This window comes from Ascaphus truei, chromosome 17 (assembly GCF_040206685.1).
Source record: "Ascaphus truei isolate aAscTru1 chromosome 17, aAscTru1.hap1, whole genome shotgun sequence".
Taxonomy (NCBI): Eukaryota; Metazoa; Chordata; class Amphibia; order Anura; family Ascaphidae; genus Ascaphus; species Ascaphus truei.
The window spans coordinates 2,814,447-2,838,455 of record NC_134499.1 but is presented as its reverse complement, the minus strand read 5'-3'; the positions used below and the strand labels follow the sequence as shown (position 1 = coordinate 2,838,455).

The 24,009-nt window shown below is 50.7% G+C and overlaps 1 protein-coding gene across 5 annotated transcripts in view; it reads left to right on the top strand.

Annotated features, from left to right (window-relative positions):
- Positions 1 to 24,009, top strand: part of SGSM3 (small G protein signaling modulator 3) — a 56,270-nt gene that overhangs the window by 5,524 nt on the left and 26,737 nt on the right. For all 5 annotated transcript variants that reach the window (XM_075573725.1, XM_075573724.1, XM_075573726.1 and 2 more), the window contains exons 2-8: positions 13,546 to 13,706; positions 14,916 to 15,001; positions 15,164 to 15,230; positions 15,556 to 15,764; positions 20,529 to 20,636; positions 21,205 to 21,348; positions 21,455 to 21,650. In XM_075573725.1, coding sequence (XP_075429840.1) covers positions 13,700 to 13,706; positions 14,916 to 15,001; positions 15,164 to 15,230; positions 15,556 to 15,764; positions 20,529 to 20,636; positions 21,205 to 21,348; positions 21,455 to 21,650 — 817 coding nt within the window. In that variant the 5' untranslated portion in view covers positions 13,546 to 13,699. The remainder of the gene's footprint in view (positions 1 to 13,545; positions 13,707 to 14,915; positions 15,002 to 15,163; positions 15,231 to 15,555; positions 15,765 to 20,528; positions 20,637 to 21,204; positions 21,349 to 21,454; positions 21,651 to 24,009) is intronic.

Genomic DNA, 24,009 nt, shown 5'->3' with positions numbered 1-24,009 from the left:
TAGTAATGAGGCCCTGCTCCGGAGAGCTTACACTCTAGTAATGAGGCCGCTGCTCCGGAGAGCTTACACTCTAGTAATGAGGCCGCTGCTCCGGAGAGCTTACACTCTAGTAATGAGGTCCCTGCCCCGGTGAGCTTACACTCTAGTAATGAGGCCCTGCTCCGGAGAGCTTACACTCTAGTAATGAGGCCGCTGCTCCGGAGAGCTTACACTTTACAGGGAATAAGGGGCAATGTTGAAACAGAAAATGGCTGTTCATTGTGGGATGGAGTATACATCAGGATGGAGTATGGTCCAGCTGCCCAGCTGATCCCATTTAAGGTTTGGGGGTGTCAGCGTGGAGGTTGGCCCAGCTGAACAGCTGGTCCCCGTGGGGTTGGAGGTTTTAGCGTGGAGATTGGTCCAGCCACACAGCTGGTCCCTGTGGGTTTGGGGGTGTCAGTGTGGAGATTTCTTCAGCCACACAGCTGGTCCCTGTGGGTTTGGGGGTGTCAGTGTGGAGATTTATTCAGCCACACAGCTGGTCCCTGTGGGTTTGGGGGTGTCAGTGTGGAGATTTCTTCAGCCACACAGCTGGTCCCTGTGGGTTTGGGGGTGTCAGTGTGGAGATTTCTTCAGCCACACAGCTGGTCCCTGTGGGTTTGGGGGTGTCAGTGTGGAGATTTCTTCAGCCACACAGCTGGTCCCTGTGGGTTTGGGGGTGTCAGTGTGGAGATTTTTTCAGCCACACAGCTGGTCCCTGTGGGTTTGGGGGTGTCAGCGTGGGATTTCTTCATCCACACAGCTGGTCCCCGTGGGTTTGGGGGTGTCAGTGTGGAGATTTATTCAGCCACACAGCTGGTCCCCGTGGGGTTGGGGGTGTGGCAGACAGGCCTCCTTGAAAAGGTGCACTTTCAATTTTTACTACGACGACTATGTCACGATACAGCATCCATTGGGACACCTGCACACACTGGTGCACACTAGTTTATTCTGCGTGGGAGGCAGTTTGCGTAACAAGACGACAGGTATATGTTAGGGCTGCGGCTTTTCCAGCGTTTGGGGTATGGGCAAGGCGCTGGCTGCCCACAGTATAAAAGGCCTCAGGTTTACCAAGGGCGGCTTGTACTCCCGACTGGTTAAACAGCAAGGACGCTGCCTGAAGGAAGGGCGTGGAGGGGTGAGGAGGGCGGCGAGCCGGGCACGGCCCCTGCCTGTGTGACAGCTGGTGTGTGCAGCAGGCACAACCTCATTTCCTTCTATTTGTGCTCTCAGGGGGGGGGGGGGGGCAGCATGGCCCTATTAACCCCTGGAGTGCCCCACGATGTAACCACCACGCTGCAGCTGACATTTTGCAGAATGACTGTTGATTTATATTCACAGCTCTGTATGTGCGTGGAAGGGGGAGTTTGGCAAGAGGTAGGCGTTCAGGCGTGCGTGCTTCCAGCGTGGGTAAGGGGCTTTACGGAGAGAAGTGGGGACAAGTAGGGTGTCGAAGGCGCGAACGTGGGGTGACTGGCCGGCTTTCCAGGGGTTAAACAAATGAATGTATTTAGTTAATATGCAGTTGCATTGGTCCAGCAGAGACGCCCATAGTTTGGATGAAGAAGAATGCTAATGGTGAGAGCATTCCTGTCATACACCCGCAGCCGCTTCCCTGAGCAGGGAGACTGTGGCTCACACCCGCAGCCGCTTCCCTGAGCAGGGAGACTGTGGCTCACACCCGCAGCCGCTTCCCTGAGCAGGGAGACTGTGGCTCACACCCGCAGCCGCTTCCCTGAGCAGGGAGACTGTGGCTCACACCCGCAGCCGCTTCCCTGAGCAGGGAGACTGTGGCTCACACCCGCAGCCGCTTCCCTGAGCAGGGAGACTGTGGCTCACACCCGCAGCCGCTTCCCTGAGCAGGGAGACTGTGGCTCACACCCGCAGCCGCTTCCCTGAGCAGGGAGACTGTGGCTCACACCCGCAGCCGCTTCCCTGAGCAGGGAGACTGTGGCTCACACCCGCAGCCGCTTCCCTGAGCAGGGAGACTGTGGCTCACACCCGCAGCCGCTTCCCTGAGCAGGGAGACTGTGGCTCACACCCGCAGCCGCTTCCCTGAGCAGGGAGACTGTGGCTCACACCCGCAGCCGCTTCCCTGAGCAGGGAGACTGTGGCTCACACCCGCAGCCGCTTCCCTGAGCAGGGAGACTGTGGCTCACACCCGCAGCCGCTTCCCTGAGCAGGGAGACTGTGGCTCACACCTGCTCCTGCTTCCCTGAGCAGGGAGACTGTGGCTCACACCCGCAGCCGCTTCCCTGAGCAGGGAGACTGTGGCTCACACCCGCAGCCGCTTCCCTGAGCAGGGAGACTGTGGCTCACACCTGCTCCTGCTTCAGGGGAATGGCTTCGGGTTTGTGCCAGACAGGGGGAGGGGGCAGCGCAGGGAGTAAATATCAGGATCTCCTGCAGCAGCAGCAGCAGGATGTGTAGCAGCCGATGGGAGATTTCCTGTGTTATTGCAGGAACTCGGGAGGGTGGGGAGAGGGAGACGCTTCAGGAGCAGGCCTCCCCGCAGCCGAGGTGAGCAGGCAGCCCCCCGGCCGTCTCACATCTCTCGCTGCTCCTGAGACCTGTCTGGAGCTGTCCTCTTCTGTCACATCCCTCCCTGTGTCGCTCTCGTGGGGGTTTCTGTAGCCCGGGAAAGCACGCGGCCCTGCCTCCTTATGCACCTGCCCCCCCTGCACCTGCCTCCTTATGCACCTGCCCCCCCTGCACCTGCCTCCTTATGCACCTGCCCCCCTGCACCTGCCTCCTTATGCACCTGCCCCCCCTGCACCTGCCTCCTTATGCACCTGCCCCCCCTGCACCTGCCTCCTTATGCACCTGCCCCCCCCCTGCACCTGCCTCCTTATGCACCTGCCCCCCCTGCACCTGCCTCCTTATGCACCTGCCCCCCCTGCGTGAACAGGACTCTGAGTAGCTGCTGCCGGCCTGCTTGGATTGTAAACTCCGTGGGCAAGTAATTTGTTCCCCCGTTTGCTTAATGTTTATGCTGCTCTCCCTTTATTGTATCAATGCACCTGTTACATGGTAATCCTGCAAAGCTCTACTAAACGGGGCACAGCTAAGGGGGTCACATTGTGACAGGGCACAGATAGGGGGGGCACATTGTGACAGGGCACAGGTAGGGGGGTCACATTGTGACAGGGCACAGCCTGGGGAAAGCTGAGCCAGGCCCCGTACCCCTCCTCCCCAGCACCCAGGCATGCCGGAGCCGCACCTGTCCCTGTGAGTAGGACCTTAGTGACACGTCAGTGCCTGTGCAGCACACACACGAGGCCCTGTTACCTGCGTGTGAGACTCAGACAATGCAGCGCTCAAACCTTCTCCCAACCAGCTCTGCTGCGAGGGTCTCACTCCCACTCCCTCCTCGTCTTTGTATCCCAGCACGTCACTAACCGCGGCCTGGCACACCCTCCTCCCACCGTCTTCCTCAGTCGCCACCCTGCCCCTCCCGCTCTGTCTCTGCAGGGGGCATTTCTCTGTTTGAATAGAACACAAATGTGCCCCCCCCCTTCTGTGCACGACTCCAACACCTCCATGTCGCTCTGTCCCATGCGCTCTCTTAACCCCTCTGCTGCCAGAGAGACCTGCAACGCAAGCGGTTTACACATCGCAAAATCTGCCTCCCTCTCCCCCTCATATTGTAACGTTATTCATCAGATAACGACAGATTGCACGCTGACTTCTGTTACACTGACAATCAGGGGTGCTCAGCTCCGGCCGTCAAACCCCCTCCCCCACACACACAGGTCAGGTTTTAAGGATGCCTCAGTTTCAGCACAGATGGTTAAGCCATCTGTGCTGAAGCAGGGATATCCTGAAGACCTGTGTGTATGGGGGGGGGGGGGGTGGGGCTTGAGGACTGGAGTTGAGAACCCCTGCACTAGATCACGCCATATCTCTGCCCTGCTGTCTCTCTATGGATAAGTACTGTATGTCAGTAACTGGCACGTCCCCGCGTGTCCGGCCCTGCTTATCCTTCCTAAATCTGAGCACGCATGCACAAATGCATGTCCCTGGGTTGCAAGAAGCCTGGGGATTAGCGCAGCAGCAGAAAGGGGGCTGATTATTACCGTCTGTTTTCCATCTCTCACACCTCCGCTTACACACACGTCTCCAAGGAGATAGCAGGCCTGCTGGAAAAACCAGTCTGACCCCTTCCCTGCCGCCACCGCTGTCATGTTATCTCTCCTCTGTCCTTCTTAAAAGGGCAGCGTCACGAGACGGCAACAAAATAATGAACTTATCAGTGTTACTAGCTGCAGTTACATAGTTACATAGTTACATAGTAGATGAGGTTGAAAAAAGACGTACCTCCATCAAGTACAACCTATGCTAAATTTAGACAACAGATACTTTATCCTATATCTATACTTACTTATTGATCCAGATGAAGGCAAACAAAAAACCCCAGAGTCACATCATCCAATGATAGCTCATAAGGGGAAAATAAATTCCTTCCCGACTCCAAGAATTGGCAATCGGATTAATCCCTGGATCAACATCCTTCCCATGTATACTTATTTGGTATATCCCTGTATACCTTTCCTTTCTAAAAAGATGTCCAACCTTTTTTTGAACAAATCTATTGTATCTGCCATCAGTCTCCATGGGTAATGAATCCCACATTTTAACTGCCCTTACTGTAAAGAACCCTTTCCTTTGTTGCTGGTGAAATCTCCTTTCCTCCAACCTTAAGGGATGGCCCGAGTCCTTTGCACTGCCCGTGGGATGAATAGTTCGTTTGAAAGCTCCTTGTATTGTCCCCGAATATATTTGTATATGGTTATCATAACCCCTCTTAGACGCCTGTTTTCTAATGTAAATAAATCTAATTTAGCTAGCCTCTCCTCATAAATTAGATTGTCCATCCCCTGTATTAATTTGGTGGCTCTAATCTGCACTCTCTCTAGTTCCATAATGTCTTTTCTTAGGATTGGTGCCCAAAATTGTACTCCATATTCAAGGTGTGGTCTTACTAATGCTTTGTAAAGGGGCATAATTATGTTTACTTCCCTTCCATCCATTGCCTGTTTGATGCAAGATAAGATCTTGTTTGCCTTTGACATGACATTGGGCACTATTGCTAAGCCTGCTGTCTACAAGCACTTCTAACGCCTTCTCCATCAAGGATCCCCCAATTTATCCCCATTTAATTTGTAAGTCGCTTTTTTATTCTTGCATCCCAAATGCATAACCTTACATTTATCTGTATTAAATCTCATCTGCCATTTTCCTGCCCACGTTTACAGTCTCTCCAAGTCCTTCTGAAGAGAAATTACATCCTGCTCTGATTCTATTACCTTCTCTTACCATCAGCAAAGATGGAGACTTTGCTCTCAATGCCAATCTCAAGGTCATTAATAAACAAGTTAAAAAGCAGGGGTCCCATTACCGATCCCTGAGGTACTCCACTCACGACTTTAGCCCAACCTGAAAAAGTTCCATTTATGACAACCCTCTGTTGTCTGTCCTTTAACCAGTTTTCAATCCAGGTGCATATATTATTACTGAGTCCAATGTTCTTTATTTTGTACACCAACCTCTTGTGTGAAACCGTATCAAAAGCCTTTGCAAAATCTAAGTAGACCACATCAACTGCATTACCCTGGTCTAAATTCCTACTAACCTCCTCAAAGAAACAAATAAGGTTAGTTTGGCATGATCTATCCTTCATAAATCCATGCTGACTATTACGAATAATTTTGTTTTCCATTAGGTATTCCTGAATATTATCCCGTATTAAACCTTCAAGTAGCTTCCCCTCTATTGAAGTCAGGCTTACAGGTCTGTAATTTCCCGGTTATGATCTAGCTCCATTTTTAAATATAGCACCACATCTGCTTTACGCCAATCTTGTGGTACTGAGCCTGTGGAAATGGAGTCCTTGAATATTAAATATAATGGTTTTGCTATTACTGAGCTTAACTCCTTGAGAACTCTTGGATGTATGCCATTGGGGCCAGGTGCCTTATTTACTGTAATTTTTTCAAGTCGCTTATGAACTTCTTCCTCAGTTAACCAATTGTTCATTAATATGGAGGTTGTGGCTTCCTCCTGCGGCACTACTATTGAAATTGATTCTTCCCTGGTAAACACAGAGGCAAAGAATTTGTTTAATACCTCTGCTTTTTCCTTATCTCCAATAATCTGACTGCCCATCTCACACTGAAAGGGTCCTATATTTTCTTTTCTCATTTTTTTGTCATTGTGGTACTTAAAGAACTTTTTAGGGTTGACCTTACTTAAGTATTGCAATACTTTTTTTCATTATCCATTTTTGCTCATTTGATTGCCCTTTTGCAATTTTTGTTACATTCCTTATAATTCTGATACGATGTCTCTGTCCCTTCTGACTTAAAGAATCTAAACACCTTCCTCTTCTTGTCCATTTCCTCCCCTACCTGTTTATTTAGCCACATTGTTTTTGACTTATTTCTTTTATACTTATTACCCAAGGGTATACACTGATAAGTGTGCTTTTCTAACAATGTTTTAAAGACTGCCCATTTATCTTCTACATTTTTCCCTGCAAAAACATCATCCCATTGTATTACTTGTAGATTAGACCTCAGTTTATTAAAATCTGCCTTTCTAAAGTTTAAGGTCTTTGTTGAACCCAAGAAATCTGTTTTTTGATCATTTATTTCAAATGAGACCATGTAATGATCACTGTTACCCAAATGTTCCAGCACTTGAATATTTGTTATTACTTCTACATTGTTTGATATGACCAAATCCAGTATTGCCCCTCTCCTGGTTGGTTCCTCAATAAATTGGGTCGTATAATTGTCTTTAAGCACAGTAACGATAATATTAATGTAAAATGTTGACTTATTTATTTCTTGTAAAACAAAGAATGTTGATTTGGGGTCCTATGTAATTCAATACTTATTGTGCTACACTTAATACTAATTATACAACAGGGCTCTTCAACTGGTTTTGCAAAGGGTCCTGATCAGAAAACATGGAGGAGTAGAAGGGTCACAAGCTCATTGTAATGTCATTTTAGGCACATTTACAGACTTAAAAAATATTATATTTCAACATTTTGCCAGCATTTTATAACACCCGTGCCATGTGTATTTACATAACCTTAACTCACACGTGAGTTTCAGTGTGAAAATCTGCACTTGGCTGCCTAAGCAATTGGTATGAAATAAGCAGGAGCAGAGAATCCAAGGGCACATCGAGGCCACCGTGCCGGGCGCTACATCGAGGCCGCCGGGCGCTACATCGAGGCCGCCGGGCGCTACATCGAGGCCGCCGGGCGCTACATCGAGGCCGCCGGGCGCTACATCGAGGCCGCCGTGCCGGGCGCCACATCGAGGCCGCCGTGCCGGGCGCCACATCGAGGCCGCCGTGCCGGGCGCCACATCGAGGCCGCCGTGCCGGGCGCCACATCGAGGCCGCCGTGCCGGGCGCCACATCGAGGCCGCCGTGCCGGGCGCCACATCGAGGCCGCCGTGCCGGGCGCCACATCGAGGCCGCCGTGCCGGGCGCCACATCGAGGCCGCCGTGCCGGGCGCCACATCGAGGCCGCCGGGCCGGGCGCCACATCGAGGCCCGCCGTGCCGGGCGCCACATCCAGGCCCCCGTGCCGGGCGCTACATCCAGGCCGCCGGGCGCTACATCCAGGCCGCCGGGCGCTACATCCAGGCCGCCGGGCGCTACATCCAGGCCGCCGGGCGCTACATCCAGGCCGCCGGGCGCTACATCCAGGCCGCCGGGCGCTACATCCAGGCCGCCGGGCGCTACATCCAGGCCGCCGGGCGCTACATCCAGGCCGCCGGGCGCTACATCCAGGCCGCCGGGCGCTACATCCAGGCCGCCGTGCCGGGCGCTACATCCAGGCCGCCGTGCCGGGCGCTACATCGAGGCCGCCGGGCGCCACATCGAGGCCCCCGTGCCGGGCGCTACATCGAGGCCGCCGTGCCGGGCGCTACATCGAGGCCGCCGTGCCGGGCGCTACATCGAGGCCGCCGGGCGCCACATCGAGGCCCCCGTGCCGAGTGCTACATCGAGGCCCCCGTGCCGAGCGCCACATCGAGGCCCCCGTGCCGAGCGCCACATCGAGGCCCCCGTGCCGGGCGCTACATCGAGGCCCCCGTGCCGGCACTACATCGAGGCCCCCGTGCCGGGCGCTACATCGAGGCCGCCGGGCGCTACATCGATGTCCCAGTGCCGGGCGCTACATCGAGGCCCCCGTGCCGGGCGCTACATCGAGGCCCCCGTGCCGGGCGCTACATCGAGGTCCCAGTGCCGGGCGCTACATCGAGGCCGCCGGGCGCCACATCGAGGCCCCCGTGCCGGGCGCTACATCGAGGCCGCCGGGCGCTACATCGAGGCCCCCGTGCCGGGTGCTACATCGAGGCCCCGTGCCGGGCGCTACATCGAGGCCGCCGGGCGCTACATCGAGGCCCCCGTGCCGGGCGCTACATCGAGGCCGCCGGGCGCCACATCGAGGGCCCCCATGCCGGGCGCTACATCGAGGCCGCCGGGCGCTACATCGAGGCCGCCGTGCCGGGCGCCACATCGAGACCCCCGTGCCGGGCGCTACATCGAGGCCGCCGGGCGCTACATCGAGGCCCCCGTGCCGGGCGCTACATCGAGGCCCCCGTGCCGGGCGCTACATCGAGGCCGCCGCCGCCACATCGAGGCCCCCGTGCCGGGCGCTACATCGAGGCCCCCGTGCCGGGCGCCACATCGAGGCCCCCGTGCCGGGTGCCAGTTGAAAAGAACAGAAAATGAGTGGGATTGACAATTGACTTGTCTTATCAGGCAATAAAGTAGATAAAGATCATAAAGTCGCCAAGTATTTGCTTACATGGAAGCACCGAAAGTTTTTTTTTTTTAATGCTAATAGGCCTCGGATTATTTTATTGCCAACCACCCACATTTAACCCATTAAACATGTTACTGCATCGTTACATAGTTACATAGTAGACATGTTACTGCATCGTTACATGGTTACATAGTAGACATGTTACTGCATCGTTACATGGTTACATAGTAGACATGTTACTGCATCGTTACATGGTTACATAGTAGACATGTTACTGCATCGTTACATGGTTACATAGTAGACATGTTACTGCATCGTTACATGGTTACATAGTAGACATGTTACTGCATCGTTACATGGTTACATAGTAGACATGTTACTGCATCGTTACATGGTTACATAGTAGACATGTTACTGCATCGTTACATGGTTACATAGTAGACATGTTACTGCATCGTTACATGGTTACATAGTAGACATGTTACTGCATCGTTACATGGTTACATAGTGGACATGTTACTGGATAATTACATGGTTACATAGTAGACATGTTACTGCATCGTTACATGGTTACATAGTAGACATGTTACTGCATCGTTACATGGTTACATAGCAGACATGTTACTGCATCATTACATGGTTACATAGCGGACATGTTACTGCATCGTTACATGGTTACATAGCGGACATGTTACTGCATCATTACATGGTTGTATAGTAGACATGTTACTGCATCGTTACATGGTTACATAGCAGACATGTTACTGCATCGTTACATGGTTACATAGTGGACATGTTACTGGATCATTACATGGTTACATAGTAGACATGTTACTGCATCGTTACATGGTTACATATCAGACATGTTACTGCATCGTTACATGGTTACATAGTAGACATGTTACTGCATCGTTACATAGCAGACATGTTACTGCATCGTTACATGGTTACATAGTAGACATGTTACTGCATCGTTACATAGCAGACATGTTACTGCATCATTACATGGTTACATAGTAGACATGTTACTGCATCGTTACATGGTTACATAGTAGACATGTTACTGCATCGTTACATGGTTACATAGCAGACATGTTACTGCATCGTTACATGGTTACATAGTAGACATGTTACTGCATCGTTACATGGTTACATAGTAGACATGTTACTGCATCGTTACATGGTTACATAGTGGACATGTTACTGCATCGTTACATGGTTACACAGTAGACATGTTACTGCATCGTTACATGGTTACATATCAGACATGTTACTGCATCGTTACATGGTTACATAGCAGACATGTTACTGCATCGTTACATGGTTACACAGTAGACATGTTACTGCATCGTTACATAGCAGACATGTTACTGCATCGTTACATGGTTACATAGTAGACATGTTACTGCATCGTTACATGGTTACATAGTAGACATGTTACTGCATCGTTACATGGTTACATAGTGGACATGTTACTGGATCGTTACATGGTTACATAGTAGACATGTTACTGCATCGTTACATAGCAGACATGTTACTGCATCGTTACATGGTTACATAGTGGACATGTTACTGGATCGTTACATGGTTACACAGTAGACATGTTACTGCATCGTTACATGGTTACATATCAGACATGTTACTGCATCGTTACATGGTTACATAGTAGACATGTTACTGCATCGTTACATGGTTACATAGTGGACATGTTACTGCATCGTTACATAGTGGACATGTTACTGCATCGTTACATAGTGGACATGTTACTGCATCGTTACATGGTTACATATCGGACATGTTACTGCATCGTTACATAGTAGACATGTTACTGCATCGTTACATAGTTACATAGTAGACATGTTACTGCATCGTTACATGGTTACATAGTAGACATGTTACTGCATCGTTACATGGTTACATAGTAGACATGTTACTGCATCGTTACATGGTTACATAGTAGACATGTTACTGCATCGTTACATGGTTACATAGTAGACATGTTACTGCATCGTTACATGGTTACATAGTAGACATGTTACTGCATCGTTACATGGTTACATAGTGGACATGTTACTGCATCGTTACATAGTGGACATGTTACTGCATCGTTACATAGTGGACATGTTACTGCATCGTTACATGGTTACATATCGGACATGTTACTGCATCGTTACATAGTAGACATGTTACTGCATCGTTACATAGTTACATAGTAGACATGTTACTGCATCGTTACATGGTTACATAGTAGACATGTTACTGCATCGTTACATGGTTACATAGTAGACATGTTACTGCATCGTTACATGGTTACATAGTAGACATGTTACTGCATCGTTACATGGTTACATAGTAGACATGTTACTGCATCGTTACATGGTTACATAGTAGACATGTTACTGCATCGTTACATGGTTACATAGTGGACATGTTACTGCATCGTTACATAGTGGACATGTTACTGCATCGTTACATAGTAGACATGTCACTGCATCGTTACATAGTTACATAGTAGACATGTTACTGCATCGTTACATGGTTACATATCGGACATGTTACTGCATCGTTACATAGTGGACATGTTACTGCATCATTACATGGTTACATAGCGGACATGTTACTGCATCGTTACATGGTTACATAGTGGACATGTTACTGCATCGTTACATAGTGGACATGTTACTGCATCGTTACATAGTAGACATGTCACTGCATCGTTACATAGTTACATAGTAGACATGTTACTTCATCGTTACATGGTTACATATCGGACATGTTACTGCATCGTTACATAGTGGACATGTTACTGCATCATTACATGGTTACATAGTGGACATGTTACTGCATCATTACATGGTTACATAGCAGACATGTTACTGCATCGTTACATGGTTACATAGTAGAGATGTTACTGGATCATTACATGGTTACATAGTAGACATGTTACTGCATCGTTACATGGTTACATATCAGACATGTTACTGCATCGTTACATGGTTACATAGTAGACATGTTACTGCATCGTTACATAGCAGACATGTTACTGCATCGTTACATGGTTACATAGTGGACATGTTACTGCATCGTTACATAGTGGACATGTTACTGCATCGTTACATAGTGGACATGTTACTGCATCGTTACATAGTGGACATGTTACTGCATCGTTACATAGTGGACATGTTACTGCATCGTTACATAGTGGACATGTTACTGCATCGTTACATAGTGGACATGTTACTGCATCGTTACATAGTGGACATGTTACTGCATCGTTACATAGTGGACATGTTACTGCATCGTTACATAGTGGACATGTTACTGCATCGTTACATAGTGGACATGTTACTGCATCGTTACATAGTGGACATGTTACTGCATCGTTACATAGTGGACATGTTACTGCATCGTTACATAGTGGACATGTTACTGCATCGTTACATAGTGGACATGTTACTGCATCGTTACATAGTGGACATGTTACTGCATCGTTACATAGTGGACATGTTACTGCATCGTTACATAGTAGACATGTTACTGTTGGTAATGCGCCTTTAAATTGGGTAGCTTCCTAAATGGCTTTTAATTTTGTTTTTGGGTGTCGTATTGTTTTTTTTTTTTTTCACTGATTACCTAATTCATTATAAATAAAATGTAAAAAGACGCCCGTTTTGAAGAAATGCTGATTCATAAACATATTTGTGGATCTTGTGAAGTTGCAGTTGTATAACGCGCCGCTGATCGCTGCGGCGTCCTGTCACATAACCAGACCTTTATGAGAGCAGCAGACGTGTGTAATCATTTATGGACAGCACTGTAATTGGAACTGACAGTATAAGGGGGAAATGACTAATACAATGGAAGTAGATGTTCGGCGAGAGACTGCGTCTGTTCCATGATATCTTTTATCCTGCGCCGCGTGTTGGGATTTCTGCTCCTATCTTTACAATCCTGTAAGACAGGGGAGGCCAACTCCAGTCCTTAATGGCCACCAACAGGTCAGGTTTGCAGGCTATCCCTACACAGGTGGCTCAGTGAAAGACTGAACCACTGATTGAGCCACCTGTGCTGAAGCAGAGATATCCCTAATACTTGTTTGTGGCCCTTGAGGACTGGAGTTGGATGTGTGTATATATATATATATATATATATATATATATAATTACACACATATTATGGCGGAGACTAGCCTTTTAAATCTACTATCTCCGTTTAAGACTGAACCGGCTGGACCTGTTCTCGTGAGAAAGGCCAGGTGGCTGCTGTAGGTAAGAACCTTTCCAGTGGCGGTTTTAACCGTCTCTGTTGGAAGGGCTGTACGGTATAATGAAGCACCCCCAGCACACAACGTGTTAATGGGAGGCGCTGGGAATTGCTGTTTGCATGCTGCAAGCCTATTATAGTCCATTAATTAGCTAATTAGTGAGTGATGCTGTTTGTATCTGCAGTAGGGAGCTGTGATTGCAATAAGGTGCTTTTCTAAGGAGGTGTGTTTTTCGAAGGGGGGGCTATGATTACCATTGGCTGCACACAGGTAATGTGATTACCAATTGATATCACTAATAGTGTAATATGTTTTTCTTTAGTAGAGATGAGTGTACACAAAGTGTGCGTGCTGGTCCTTAGGGTACACACACCCAGACATACAAACTGAAAACAACCAAAGTGCACAGACGTGGCAGGAATACGTGTAAATGCTGCCGCTCCAAAAACGTTGTCCTTTGATTATCCCATAGGAGTATCTACCCACCTCCCGTCACACAGCCACCTGATGCCAGCTCTACACCCAATGGTCACCCTCACCTCATCTCCTGAGCTTGGGACGATCTCCTGAAGCCCCAGAGGCTTGTGTTTGCGCCCCAAGAGACAAGCCACACACACTCCGGCACCATGTCTGGTAAGGAAGGCGCTGGGAGGTGATGGGGTGTATCCACTGCTTGAACTGAGAAGGAAGTGGGATGGTGTGACCAACTCCAGTCCTCAAGGGCCACCAACAGGCCAGGTATTAGGGATATCCCTGCTTCAGCACAGGTGGCTCAATCGGTCAGTTATTGACCACTGATGGAGCCACCTGTGCTGAAGCAGGGATATCTTGAAAACCTGACCTGTTGGTGGCCCTTGAGCACTGGAGTTGGCAACCCCTAGTTTAGGGCTCATATTTAACCCCAACCCTCTCCCTGGCTGCCCATAGGCTGCTGCGAAGCCTACTCATCCTGTGCCTAAATCCGGGCAGTCTAATCACCAATGGTGGTAGATTGGTCGATCATGAAGCCTCCCTTCTCATCAGTCTCTATTATGAACTTGCCCACTTCTTTCGCATTTCACTGGCAATATGATGGAAAATGTCTGGGCACATGGTTGGACTGTAGGAATACGCCGCATTGCCTGGCCGTTTGTGGCTTGAAGCAACTGTGCCAAGCCTGTTACAAGGCAGCGGGATGGTTCAGGCCATCCTGAAAAGACACATGCACATTACTAGACATACTCCTATATACATATGTTTATGTATATATATATATGATTGAGGTTTCAGCGACCCCTTTGAAGATGGGTACGGCAGCAGCAGATTTTGACAGTGCAAGGGGCAGCTTGAGCAGAGTCTAAGGCCTCGTCCAGGGTTGTGCTGAGCGGGCGCTCACACTAGACACGTTGCGACAATGCACGTGGGCTGCGTGAGCGGGCAAGCGCGCCTGCTCGGCACTCAGCCGCTTGCTGAGCAAGCAAAATTGATTTTGTTGCTCGCAAGCGCGTCACGTGAGCGGTTCGCCCAATGAGGGAGAACCAGCTCCGTGACGTCGGGGCCGCGCCCCCAGACGCGCGCACCTAGCCGGCCAGGGAAAGCACGTCCGAGCAGGGCGCAGCGCTGGAGCGCCAGCGCGCCTGTTTACACCCAGGACGAGGCCTTAGAGACAGGAGAGGGAGGAGAATCCTGAGCAGAAGGGGAGTGGGTGTGCTGGTAAATACTAGGAAACAGGATCTGAGATACAGGAGGGAGTTTGAGATGAAGGGCATTTAATTTAACTCCTCCCTTGCCAGGCGTTCCAGCGCTGTTCAGTGTAAAGGTTACCTATCCATGTCTGTCTCCTTGTTTGCTCCCCATTATTAGGAAGCTACACTCCATCTCCAGGGGGCTCCTTCTCGGCCCTCACCCCCAGCATGTGGCCACAGGAAATACTCGCAAAATACACCCAGGTAAGACGGGACACACTGACCCAAACAGAGGCCCGGGCTCCCCAAAACTATCTTCAAGGCACCTCCAGGGGAGTAACCTAAGGATTTGCACAACGCATGAACACCTCACTGTGTCAGCGCTGTCCCGCCACATGCAACAAGCGTATCTTCCTCCCTCTGTAGAAGGAGCAGTCCGCGGAGCAGCCGGAGTTCCGCTACGATGAGTTTGGTTTCCGGGTGGATAAAGAAGGTAAGTGATGTGGCTTAGGCAGCACCCAGAGGTAGGGGGACCAGATATTCAAAAGGAACAACATTCTCTCTCCCTCCCCGCCCCCGTTCTCTCTCCCTCCCCGCCCCCGTTCTCTCTCCCTCCCCGCCCCCGTTCTCTCTCCCTCCCCGCCCCCGTTCTCTCTCCCTCCCCGCCCCCGTTCTCTCTCCCTCCCCGCCCCCGTTCTCTCTCCCTCCCCGCCCCCGTTCTCTCTCCCTCCCCGCCCCCGTTCTCTCTCCCCCTTCTCTCTTTTCACCCCCCCCCTCTGCTCATCTCTCCTGCATGATCCAACTTTCCCTCGCTGCAGACGGAGCAGAGCCCAATTCCAGTAAGCTCTTGAGTATCCCACACACGGAAGACCCCCAGCAGCGGCTGAAGTGGCAGGCCCACCTGGAGTTCACACACAACAATGATGTGGGAGACCTGACATGGGACAAGATTGACCTTACACTTCCTCGCTCCGACAAGCTGCGCTCGCTTGTCTTGGCCGGAATCCCCCACAGTATGAGACCACAGGTACTGCCCCTAGGAGGCGCAATCCTCTCAACGCTGATGACCAGCGCCAGGGGAGGCCAACTCCAGTCCTCAAGGGCCACCAACAAGTTAGGTCTTCAGGATATCCCTGCTTCAGCACAAGTGGCTCAGTCAAATGACTGAGCCCGCTGTGCTGAAGCAGGGATGTCCCTACTACTTGGCCTGTTAGTGGCTCTTGAGGACGAGTTGGCCACCTCTGACCATGTGGCACTTGTGGCACTCGGGCCATGTGGCACTGAAAGTCTTAATCCTTTGTTGCCAGAGGTACCTACAATAAATGTACAAAACATGTACACTGCTGTGTACATCAGGGGCAACCCTCTCCAGCCGACAGTGGTACCGAGGGAGTATAGGCGCCAGTTGTTACAGGTAGCCCACTTAATTCCACTAGCGGGGCATCAGTGGGTCACTTGGACGAGAGCCCGGCTGTTGCAGCGTTACTACTGGCCGGGGGCATCAGCGGCTGTGGCAGGTTTCTGCCGCTCCTGTGATGCCTGCTAGCGAGTAGGTAAGGGTGAGGGCACCCCTGAACCCGTTACCGGTAATTGGGGAACCTTTCTAGAGGGTAGCTATGGAAATAGTGGGACCCCTCATGATCCCCAGTTGGTAGGGCAAGCGTTATATTCTCACGGTGGGGGATTTTGCCACCCGGTACCATGAGGCTGTAGCACTTGCCACCATCGATGCTAGGGCAGTAGCGAAGGCATTGCTAGTTATATTCACTAGAGTAGGTTTCCCTAGTGAGATTCTAACCGATCAAGGGTTGCAATTCATGAGTGAATTGCTTCAGTGTCTCTGGGACGTGTGCGGGGTGAAGCACCAGCGCATGATCCCTTACCACCCACAACGGTCTATGTGAGATGTTTAATGGTACCCCGAAGCAGATGCTGAGAGCTTTTATAGAAGCTTAAGGGATGGACTGGGAGATTCACCTACAGCATTTGCTGTTTGCATACCGAGAGGTACCGCAAGAATCTACCGGGTTCTCTCCCTTTGAGTTACTATATGGTCGCAGGGTACGGGTACATCTTGACCTATTCCGTGAGGGATGGGAAGGAGAGAGTACCACTACTGATGCATCTGTGCTTCAGTATGTATTAGATCTCAGAGACCAGCTAGAAATGCTTATGGGGTTGGCACAGGCTAGTCTCAGGGAGGCTCAGGCCAAGCAGAAAGCTTGGTATGACCAAAATGCCTGTAGCAGGTCATTCATCCCAGGACAGCAAGTGTTTGTTCTAAAGCCCACTCAGAAGAACAAATGAAAGGCTGCCTGGTCTGGACCATACACGGTTCTCAGAAAAATGAATGAGTACAACTATGTTGTACAGTTAGATGGTGAGACACGAAGAACTAGGACCTATCACATTAATATGCTAAAGGAGTATTTTGCACCGAGTGTGGCATCAGTGCTGGCTATTTGTAGCCCACCGATGGGGGGACCCGGCGAGCAATGCTCTTCCTAGGGGAATCTAGGCAGGGGGGCACCTTAGCGCAGGTAGAGATAGGGTCCGAGCTCAGTGAGCGGCAGAGGGTACAGTTGAGGTCTATGCTAGAGCAGTATAGGGTTCTGTTCACGGACAAGCCGGACAGAACACATGTCACCGATCACCCAGTGCTCACCGGTGAGCTGAGACCTCTGTATAAGCATGCCTATCGGGTATCAGCAGAGGTGAAGGGCAGTATAGAGAGGGAAGTAGAGGAGATGCTGGCCCTAGGGGTAATTGTACCATCCCAGAGCTCTTGCGCTTATCCGGTAGTCCTAGTACCTAAGAAGGACGGGACCACCCACTTCTGTGTGGATTCCCGCAGCTCAATGCCGGGACGGTGTCAGATGCTTATACCATGCCCTGTATGGATGAGCTGTTAGATGAGCTCACCGAGGCAAAGTATCTGACCACTATGGATCTGAACAAAGGGTATTGGCAGATCCCGCTGACCCAGGAGGCTAGGGAGAAGTCAGCCTTCAACACTCCAAGTGGCCTCTATGAATTCTTAGTGATGCCATTTGGGATGAAGAATGCCCCGGCTACCTCCCAACGCCTGGTCAATAGGTTACTGGAAGGGATATAGGGTTTTGCACGGGCATACCTGGACGACATCGCAGTGTTTAGCGGGACGTGGGACAGTCACCTAGTTCATGTAGCAGCAGTGCTGAACCGAATTAGGGAAGCAGGGCTCACACAAATCCACAAAAGTGTTTAGTAGGTATGGCAGAGGTTTGTACCTAGGCACAGCGTGGGCGGGGGGCACAGGGTGGACGGGGGGCACAGGGTGGACGGGGGGCACTTCAAGCCTGAACCAGCGAAGGTTGAGGCTATAGTGCAGTGGCCCGTCCCCAAAACTAAGAAGCAGGTTATGGCTTTTTTAGGCACCGCTGGCTACTATAGGAAGTTTGCCCCACAGTACAGCGCTGTGGCTAAACCCTTGACAGACCTGACACAGAAGTGACTCCCAGTTCTGGTAGCCTGGTCTCCTGCCTGTGAAACAGCATTTCAGGCACTCAGGACGACGCTGGCCAGCGCTCCCATCCTCGCAGCCCCTGACTACTCAAAGACATATTTGGTGCAGACCGATGCCTCTGATTACGGTATCGGTGCTGTACTCAGTCAAGTGGGGGAGGAAGTTGGTGAATCAGAGCCTGAAACCCTTAAGAGGGCTTGCAGCCAATCAGGAGCGTAGATTCCAAAGCGCCAAACCAACAGCAGCAAATTCAAAGCTGCTCTGTACTGATTAGACGCGATGCTCTGTACTGAATAGACGCGATGCTCTGTACTGAATAGACGCGATGCTCTGTACTGTATAGACGCGATGCTCTGTACTGAATAGACGCGATGCTCTGTACTGTATAGACGCGATGCTCTGTACTGAATAGACGCGATGCTCTGTACTGAATAGACGCGATGCTCTGTACTGAAATAGACTTGATGCTCTGTACTGAATAGACGCGATGCTCTGTACTGAATAGACGCGATGCTCTGTACTGAATAGACGCGATGCTCTGTACTGAATAGACGCGATGCTCTGTACTGAATAGACGCGATGCTCTGTACTGAATAGACGCGATGCTCTGTACTGAATAGACGCGATGCTCTGTACTGAATAGACGCGATGCTCTGTACTGAATAGACGCGATGCTCTGTACTGAATAGACGCGATGCTCTGTACTGAATAGACGCGATGCTCTGTACTGAATAGACACGAGCCGGCTTCAAGGATTTTGAACTCAGAAAAGTTTCACTAAGTCCTGCGTTTGAGGACGTAGCGGTCACGTCTGGCATTACATGACGAAATCAGTTCCAGGACTTTCGTGAGTACCTACCGGTCAAGGAAAAGGGCTCCTACAAAGGTGAATTTTGTTTAGAGGATAGATTTATTCGTTAGCCCCATTCCCAGTAAGTGTGTTAACCCTGTAAATTGTGTTACATTGTGTGTGTCTTTTCATGAAATAAATTACAATTTATTTTGCCGCTTTGCTCAATCAATTATCCCGGTATAAAAAGGTGTTAAAGCTGCAGTTCAGTCCTTTTTTTTTTTTTTTTTTTTTTTTTTTTCAATAGTTTCATGTGGGCAATCTCTAATTACCTAAAGAACTGCATAGCTGCCGGTCAATTCGTTCTCTGTCTATTGATCGGCAAAGTTTGGCGACATCTTTAAATATGGGGAATGTAAATCGTTGCTATAGGAACAAGCATGCTTGTTAAAATAGAATACAAGAAAATTGGTCTTTCAAAGTTGTTGTTTTTTAAACAGAAAATGCTAAAAGTATTTTTTCTTACTACAGAACTGATTTATTAAAAAAAAACACACATGCAGAATATTGCCTGAACTGCAGCTTTAATAAACCTGGTCTCCCGTGACACACAGGGCTATCCGGCCACCAATTGACAGAGCCCAGACTCTGTGGAGCCTGGAGCCACGGGGGGCTCAGTATGCAAAGAGGCAGAGGTGCCAGGTTGGCGCATGCCCCTTTGCAGAATGAAAAAAGGTGCCCTCCCGGCTTTACAATACCGGCAAATCGGTGATCGGCTGGCAGGAGAATTCCCACGCTCTGATAGGCTGTAGAGGGTTGTGAATGGGACACTGAAACCCATAAGAAACCTTGCAGCCAATCAGGAGAGGTGATTCCAAGGGCCAAACCAACAGCGGCAAATTCAAAGGTGCTCTGTGCTGAATAGACGCGAGCCGGCTTCAAGGATTTTGAGTGAGAAAAGTTTCTAAGTCTCACTTTTTGAGAACGTAGCGGTCGCGGTTGGCATTGCCCGAAATCAGTTCCAGGACTTTTGTGAGTACCTCCCGGTCATTGGAAAGGGCTCCTACAGAGGTCATCTTTGTGAATTTCATTTACAGGACAAGTTTATTCGTTAGCCCCGTTCCCAGTAAGTGTGTTAACTGTGTAAATTGTGTTACATTGTGTGTATGTCTTTTCCTGAAATAAATTACAATGTATTTTACCTCCTTGCTTTGCTCAATCACATGATCCCGGTATAAAAATGTGTTGATAAACCTGGTCTCCCGTGACACCACCAACAGGCCAGGTTTTCAGGATATTACTGCTTCTGCATGGGGGAGGGTGCATTAATAATGACTGAGCCACCTGTGCTGAAGCAGGGTTATCCTGCCAACCTGACCTGTTGCTGGCCCTTGCGGACTGGAATTGGCCACCCCTGCCTTACAGTAAGATATTTAAAGAGAATACAGCCAAGCCTCCCTGAGTTTGACCTCCATTCCCATGGTGTGTCTCCCCAGCTGTGGATGCGGCTCTCGGGAGCCCTGCAGAAGAAGAGGAATTCGGAGATGACGTACAGAGATATTGTGCGGAACAGTTCCAACGACGACACCCTGGCAGCTAAACAGGTACCCGAGCAGAGGTGCAGGGTCCATCTGTCTGACGGTGGATGCTGTTTCTTACCGGTTTCCCATCGTTTGTGCAATGCAATTTCACACGACACTGCATACTAGTATTGTAGTGATTAAACTGCTGAGCTTATCTACTTCACGCATAACCAGATCTGTACAAATACTCTCCTACTTTTTCATCCTAGTCCAGGGATGGGCAACTCCAGTCCTCAAGGGCCACCAACGGGTCAGGTTTTCAGGATATCCCATCTTCAGCACACTAAGCCACCTGTGCTAAAGCAAGGACTGATTGAGCCACCTGTGCTGAAGCGGAGATATCCTGTCGGTGGCCCTTGAGGACTGGAGTTGCCCACCCCTGCCCTAGTCCCATACTCCAATGTGAAACCGTAATGTCACAGTTTAAAGAGAAATACTGGTGTAAAATAATACTTTGGGTACTATAAAAATAATCTGGAAAAGGTCTGAAGCAAAAAACCCAAATTCTGAAACCCATGAAATGTGTGACGTAGCTAGACAGCCGCTGTGCGTTCTCCTGTGTGTATACATATGTAACTGTGTGTGTCAGATTGAGAAGGACCTGCTCCGGACGATGCCCAGCAACGCGTGTTTCTCCAACCTGCAAAGTGTCGGCGTGGCGCGCCTCAGACGGCTCCTGCGGGGGCTGGCATGGTTGTACCCGGAGATCGGATACTGCCAGGGCACCGGCATGGTGAGATTGCACTGTCTCTGCATGTTACATGATGTATCGTCTCCTCCTCCTCGGCCGCTTGGTTGTCCCCATCCCTGCTTCAGCCTCGGTCTCTGTCCCCTGTCAGGTGGCCGCGTGCCTGCTGCTTTTCCTGGAGGAGGAGGATGCCTTCTGGATGATGTGCGCTATTGTGGAGGACCTGGTGCCTGCCTCCTACTTCAGCACCACGTTGCTGGGGGTGCAGACAGACCAGCGGGTCCTGCGACACCTCATCGTCCAGTACCTCCCGCGGTTGGACAAGCTGCTGCAAGAGCACGATATTGGTGAGGGAGATTCTTCATGCACACTTAGGACGTGGGCGTCAGATACTACCTGTGCATGGTACAGACAGTCTCTCTCTGTCCCCGGCACGGGCTGTCTCTCTCTGTCCCCGGCACGGGCTGTCTCTCTCTGTCTCCGGCACGGGTTGTCTCTCTCTGTCCCCGGCACGCGCTGTCTCTGTCCCCGGCACGGGCTCTGTCTCTCTCCTGTCTCTCTCCTGTGTCTCTCCTGTCGCCTGTCTCTCTTCTGGCTCTCTCTCGGCTGTCTCTCTCGGCTGTCTCTCTCTCGGCTGTCTCTCTCTCGGCTGTCTCTGTCTCTCTGTCTCTCTCGGCTGTCTCTCTCTCTCTCTCTCTCTCTCGGCTGTCTCTCTCTCGGCTGTCTCTCTCTCGGCTGTCTCTCTCTCGGCTGTCTCTCTCTCGGCTGTCTCTCTCTCGGCTGTCTCTCTCTCTCTCTCTCTCGGCTGTCTCTCTCTCTCTCTCTCTCGGCTGTCTCTCTCTCTCTCTCTCTCGGCTGTCTCTCTCTCTCTCTCGGCTGTCTCTCTCTCTCTCTCTTGGCTGTCTCTCTCTCTCGGCTGTCTCTCTCTCTCGGCTGTCTCTCTCTCTCTCTCTCGGCTGTCTCTCTCTCTCTCTCTCGGCTGTCTCTCTCTCTCTCGGCTGTCTCTCTCTCTCTCTCTCGGCTGTCTCTCTCTCTCGGCTGTCTCTCTCGCGGCTGTCTCTCTCTCGCGGCTGTCTCTCAGCTGTCTCTCAGCTGTCTCTCTCGTGGCTCTCTGCTGTCTCTCTCTCAGCTGTCTCTCTCTCTCGGCTGTCTCTCTCTCTCGGCTGTCTCTCTCTCGGCTGTCTCTCTCTCTCTCTCTCTCTCTCTCTCGTGGCTGTCTCTCTCTCTCTCGTGGCTGTCTCTCTCTCTCGTGGCTGTCTCTCTCTCTCGTGGCTGTCTCTCTCTCTCTCGTGGCTGTCTCTCTCTCTCTCGTGGCTGTCTCTCTCTGTCTCCGGCACGGGTTGTCTCTCTCTGTCCCCGGCACGCGCTGTCTCTGTCCCCGGCACGGGCTCTGTCTCTCTCCTGTCTCTCTCCTGTCTCTCTCCTGTGTCTCTCCTGTCGCCTGTCTCTCTTCTGGCTCTCTCTCGGCTGTCTCTCTCGGCTGTCTCTCTCTCTCTCGGCTGTCTCTCTCTCGGCTGTCTCTGTCTCTCTGTCTCTCTCGGCTGTCTCTCTCTCTCTCTCTCTCTCTCTCGGCTGTCTCTCTCTCGGCTGTCTCTCTCTCGGCTGTCTCTCTCTCGGCTGTCTCTCTCTCGGCTGTCTCTCTCTCGGCTGTCTCTCTCTCTCTCTCTCTCGGCTGTCTCTCTCTCTCTCTCTCTCGGCTGTCTCTCTCTCTCTCTCTCTCGGCTGTCTCTCTCTCTCTCGGCTGTCTCTCTCTCTCTCTCTTGGCTGTCTCTCTCTCTCGGCTGTCTCTCTCTCTCGGCTGTCTCTCTCTCTCTCTCTCGGCTGTCTCTCTCTCTCTCTCTCGGCTGTCTCTCTCTCTCTCTCTCTCGGCTGTCTCTCTCTCTCTCTCTCGGCTGTCTCTCTCGCGGCTGTCTCTCTCTCGCGGCTGTCTCTCAGCTGTCTCTCAGCTGTCTCTCTCGTGGCTCTCTGCTGTCTCTCTCTCAGCTGTCTCTCTCTCTCGGCTGTCTCTCTCTCTCGGCTGTCTCTCTCTCGGCTGTCTCTCTCTCTCTCTCTCTCTCTCTCTCTCTCGTGGCTGTCTCTCTCTCTCTCTCGTGGCTGTCTCTCTCTCTCGTGGCTGTCTCTCTCTCTCGTGGCTGTCTCTCTCTCTCGTGGCTGTCTCTCTCTCTCGTGGCTGTCTCTCTCTCTCTCTCGTGGCTGTCTCTCTCTCTCTCGTGGCTGTCTCTCTCTCTCTCGTGGCTGTGTCTCTCTCTCTCTCGTGGCTGTCTCTCTCTCGGCTGTCTCTCTCTCCGGCACGGGCTGTCTGTGTCTCTCTCCCCGGCACGGACTCTCACTCAAATTTCAAATCAAATCAGCTTTATTGGCATGACAAACAAACATTTTACTATTGCCAAAGCGTGAGTAATAGGGGGTGGGGGACAATGATTACACAAATATTAGGGGGTAGGGTATAATGGTTATACAGTACATTAATTATTGGGGATAGGGTATAATGATTACAGGGTATGTGGGTAACAGTTTCACACAGGGATGGGGGGGTTAGTGGGCGTCTCTCAGCCTGTGGCAGGTGCTGATGTTTTGTGCAGCCAGTTCTGCTGTGTCCTCATCTTCTCCCAGGAGGGTCGCTATTTTTTGGTTCTCTTCTGTCATTAAAGTTCTGGATAAGAGCTGTGAATTTCTCTAGGTGGGCACTCCTCACTTCAGAGTATT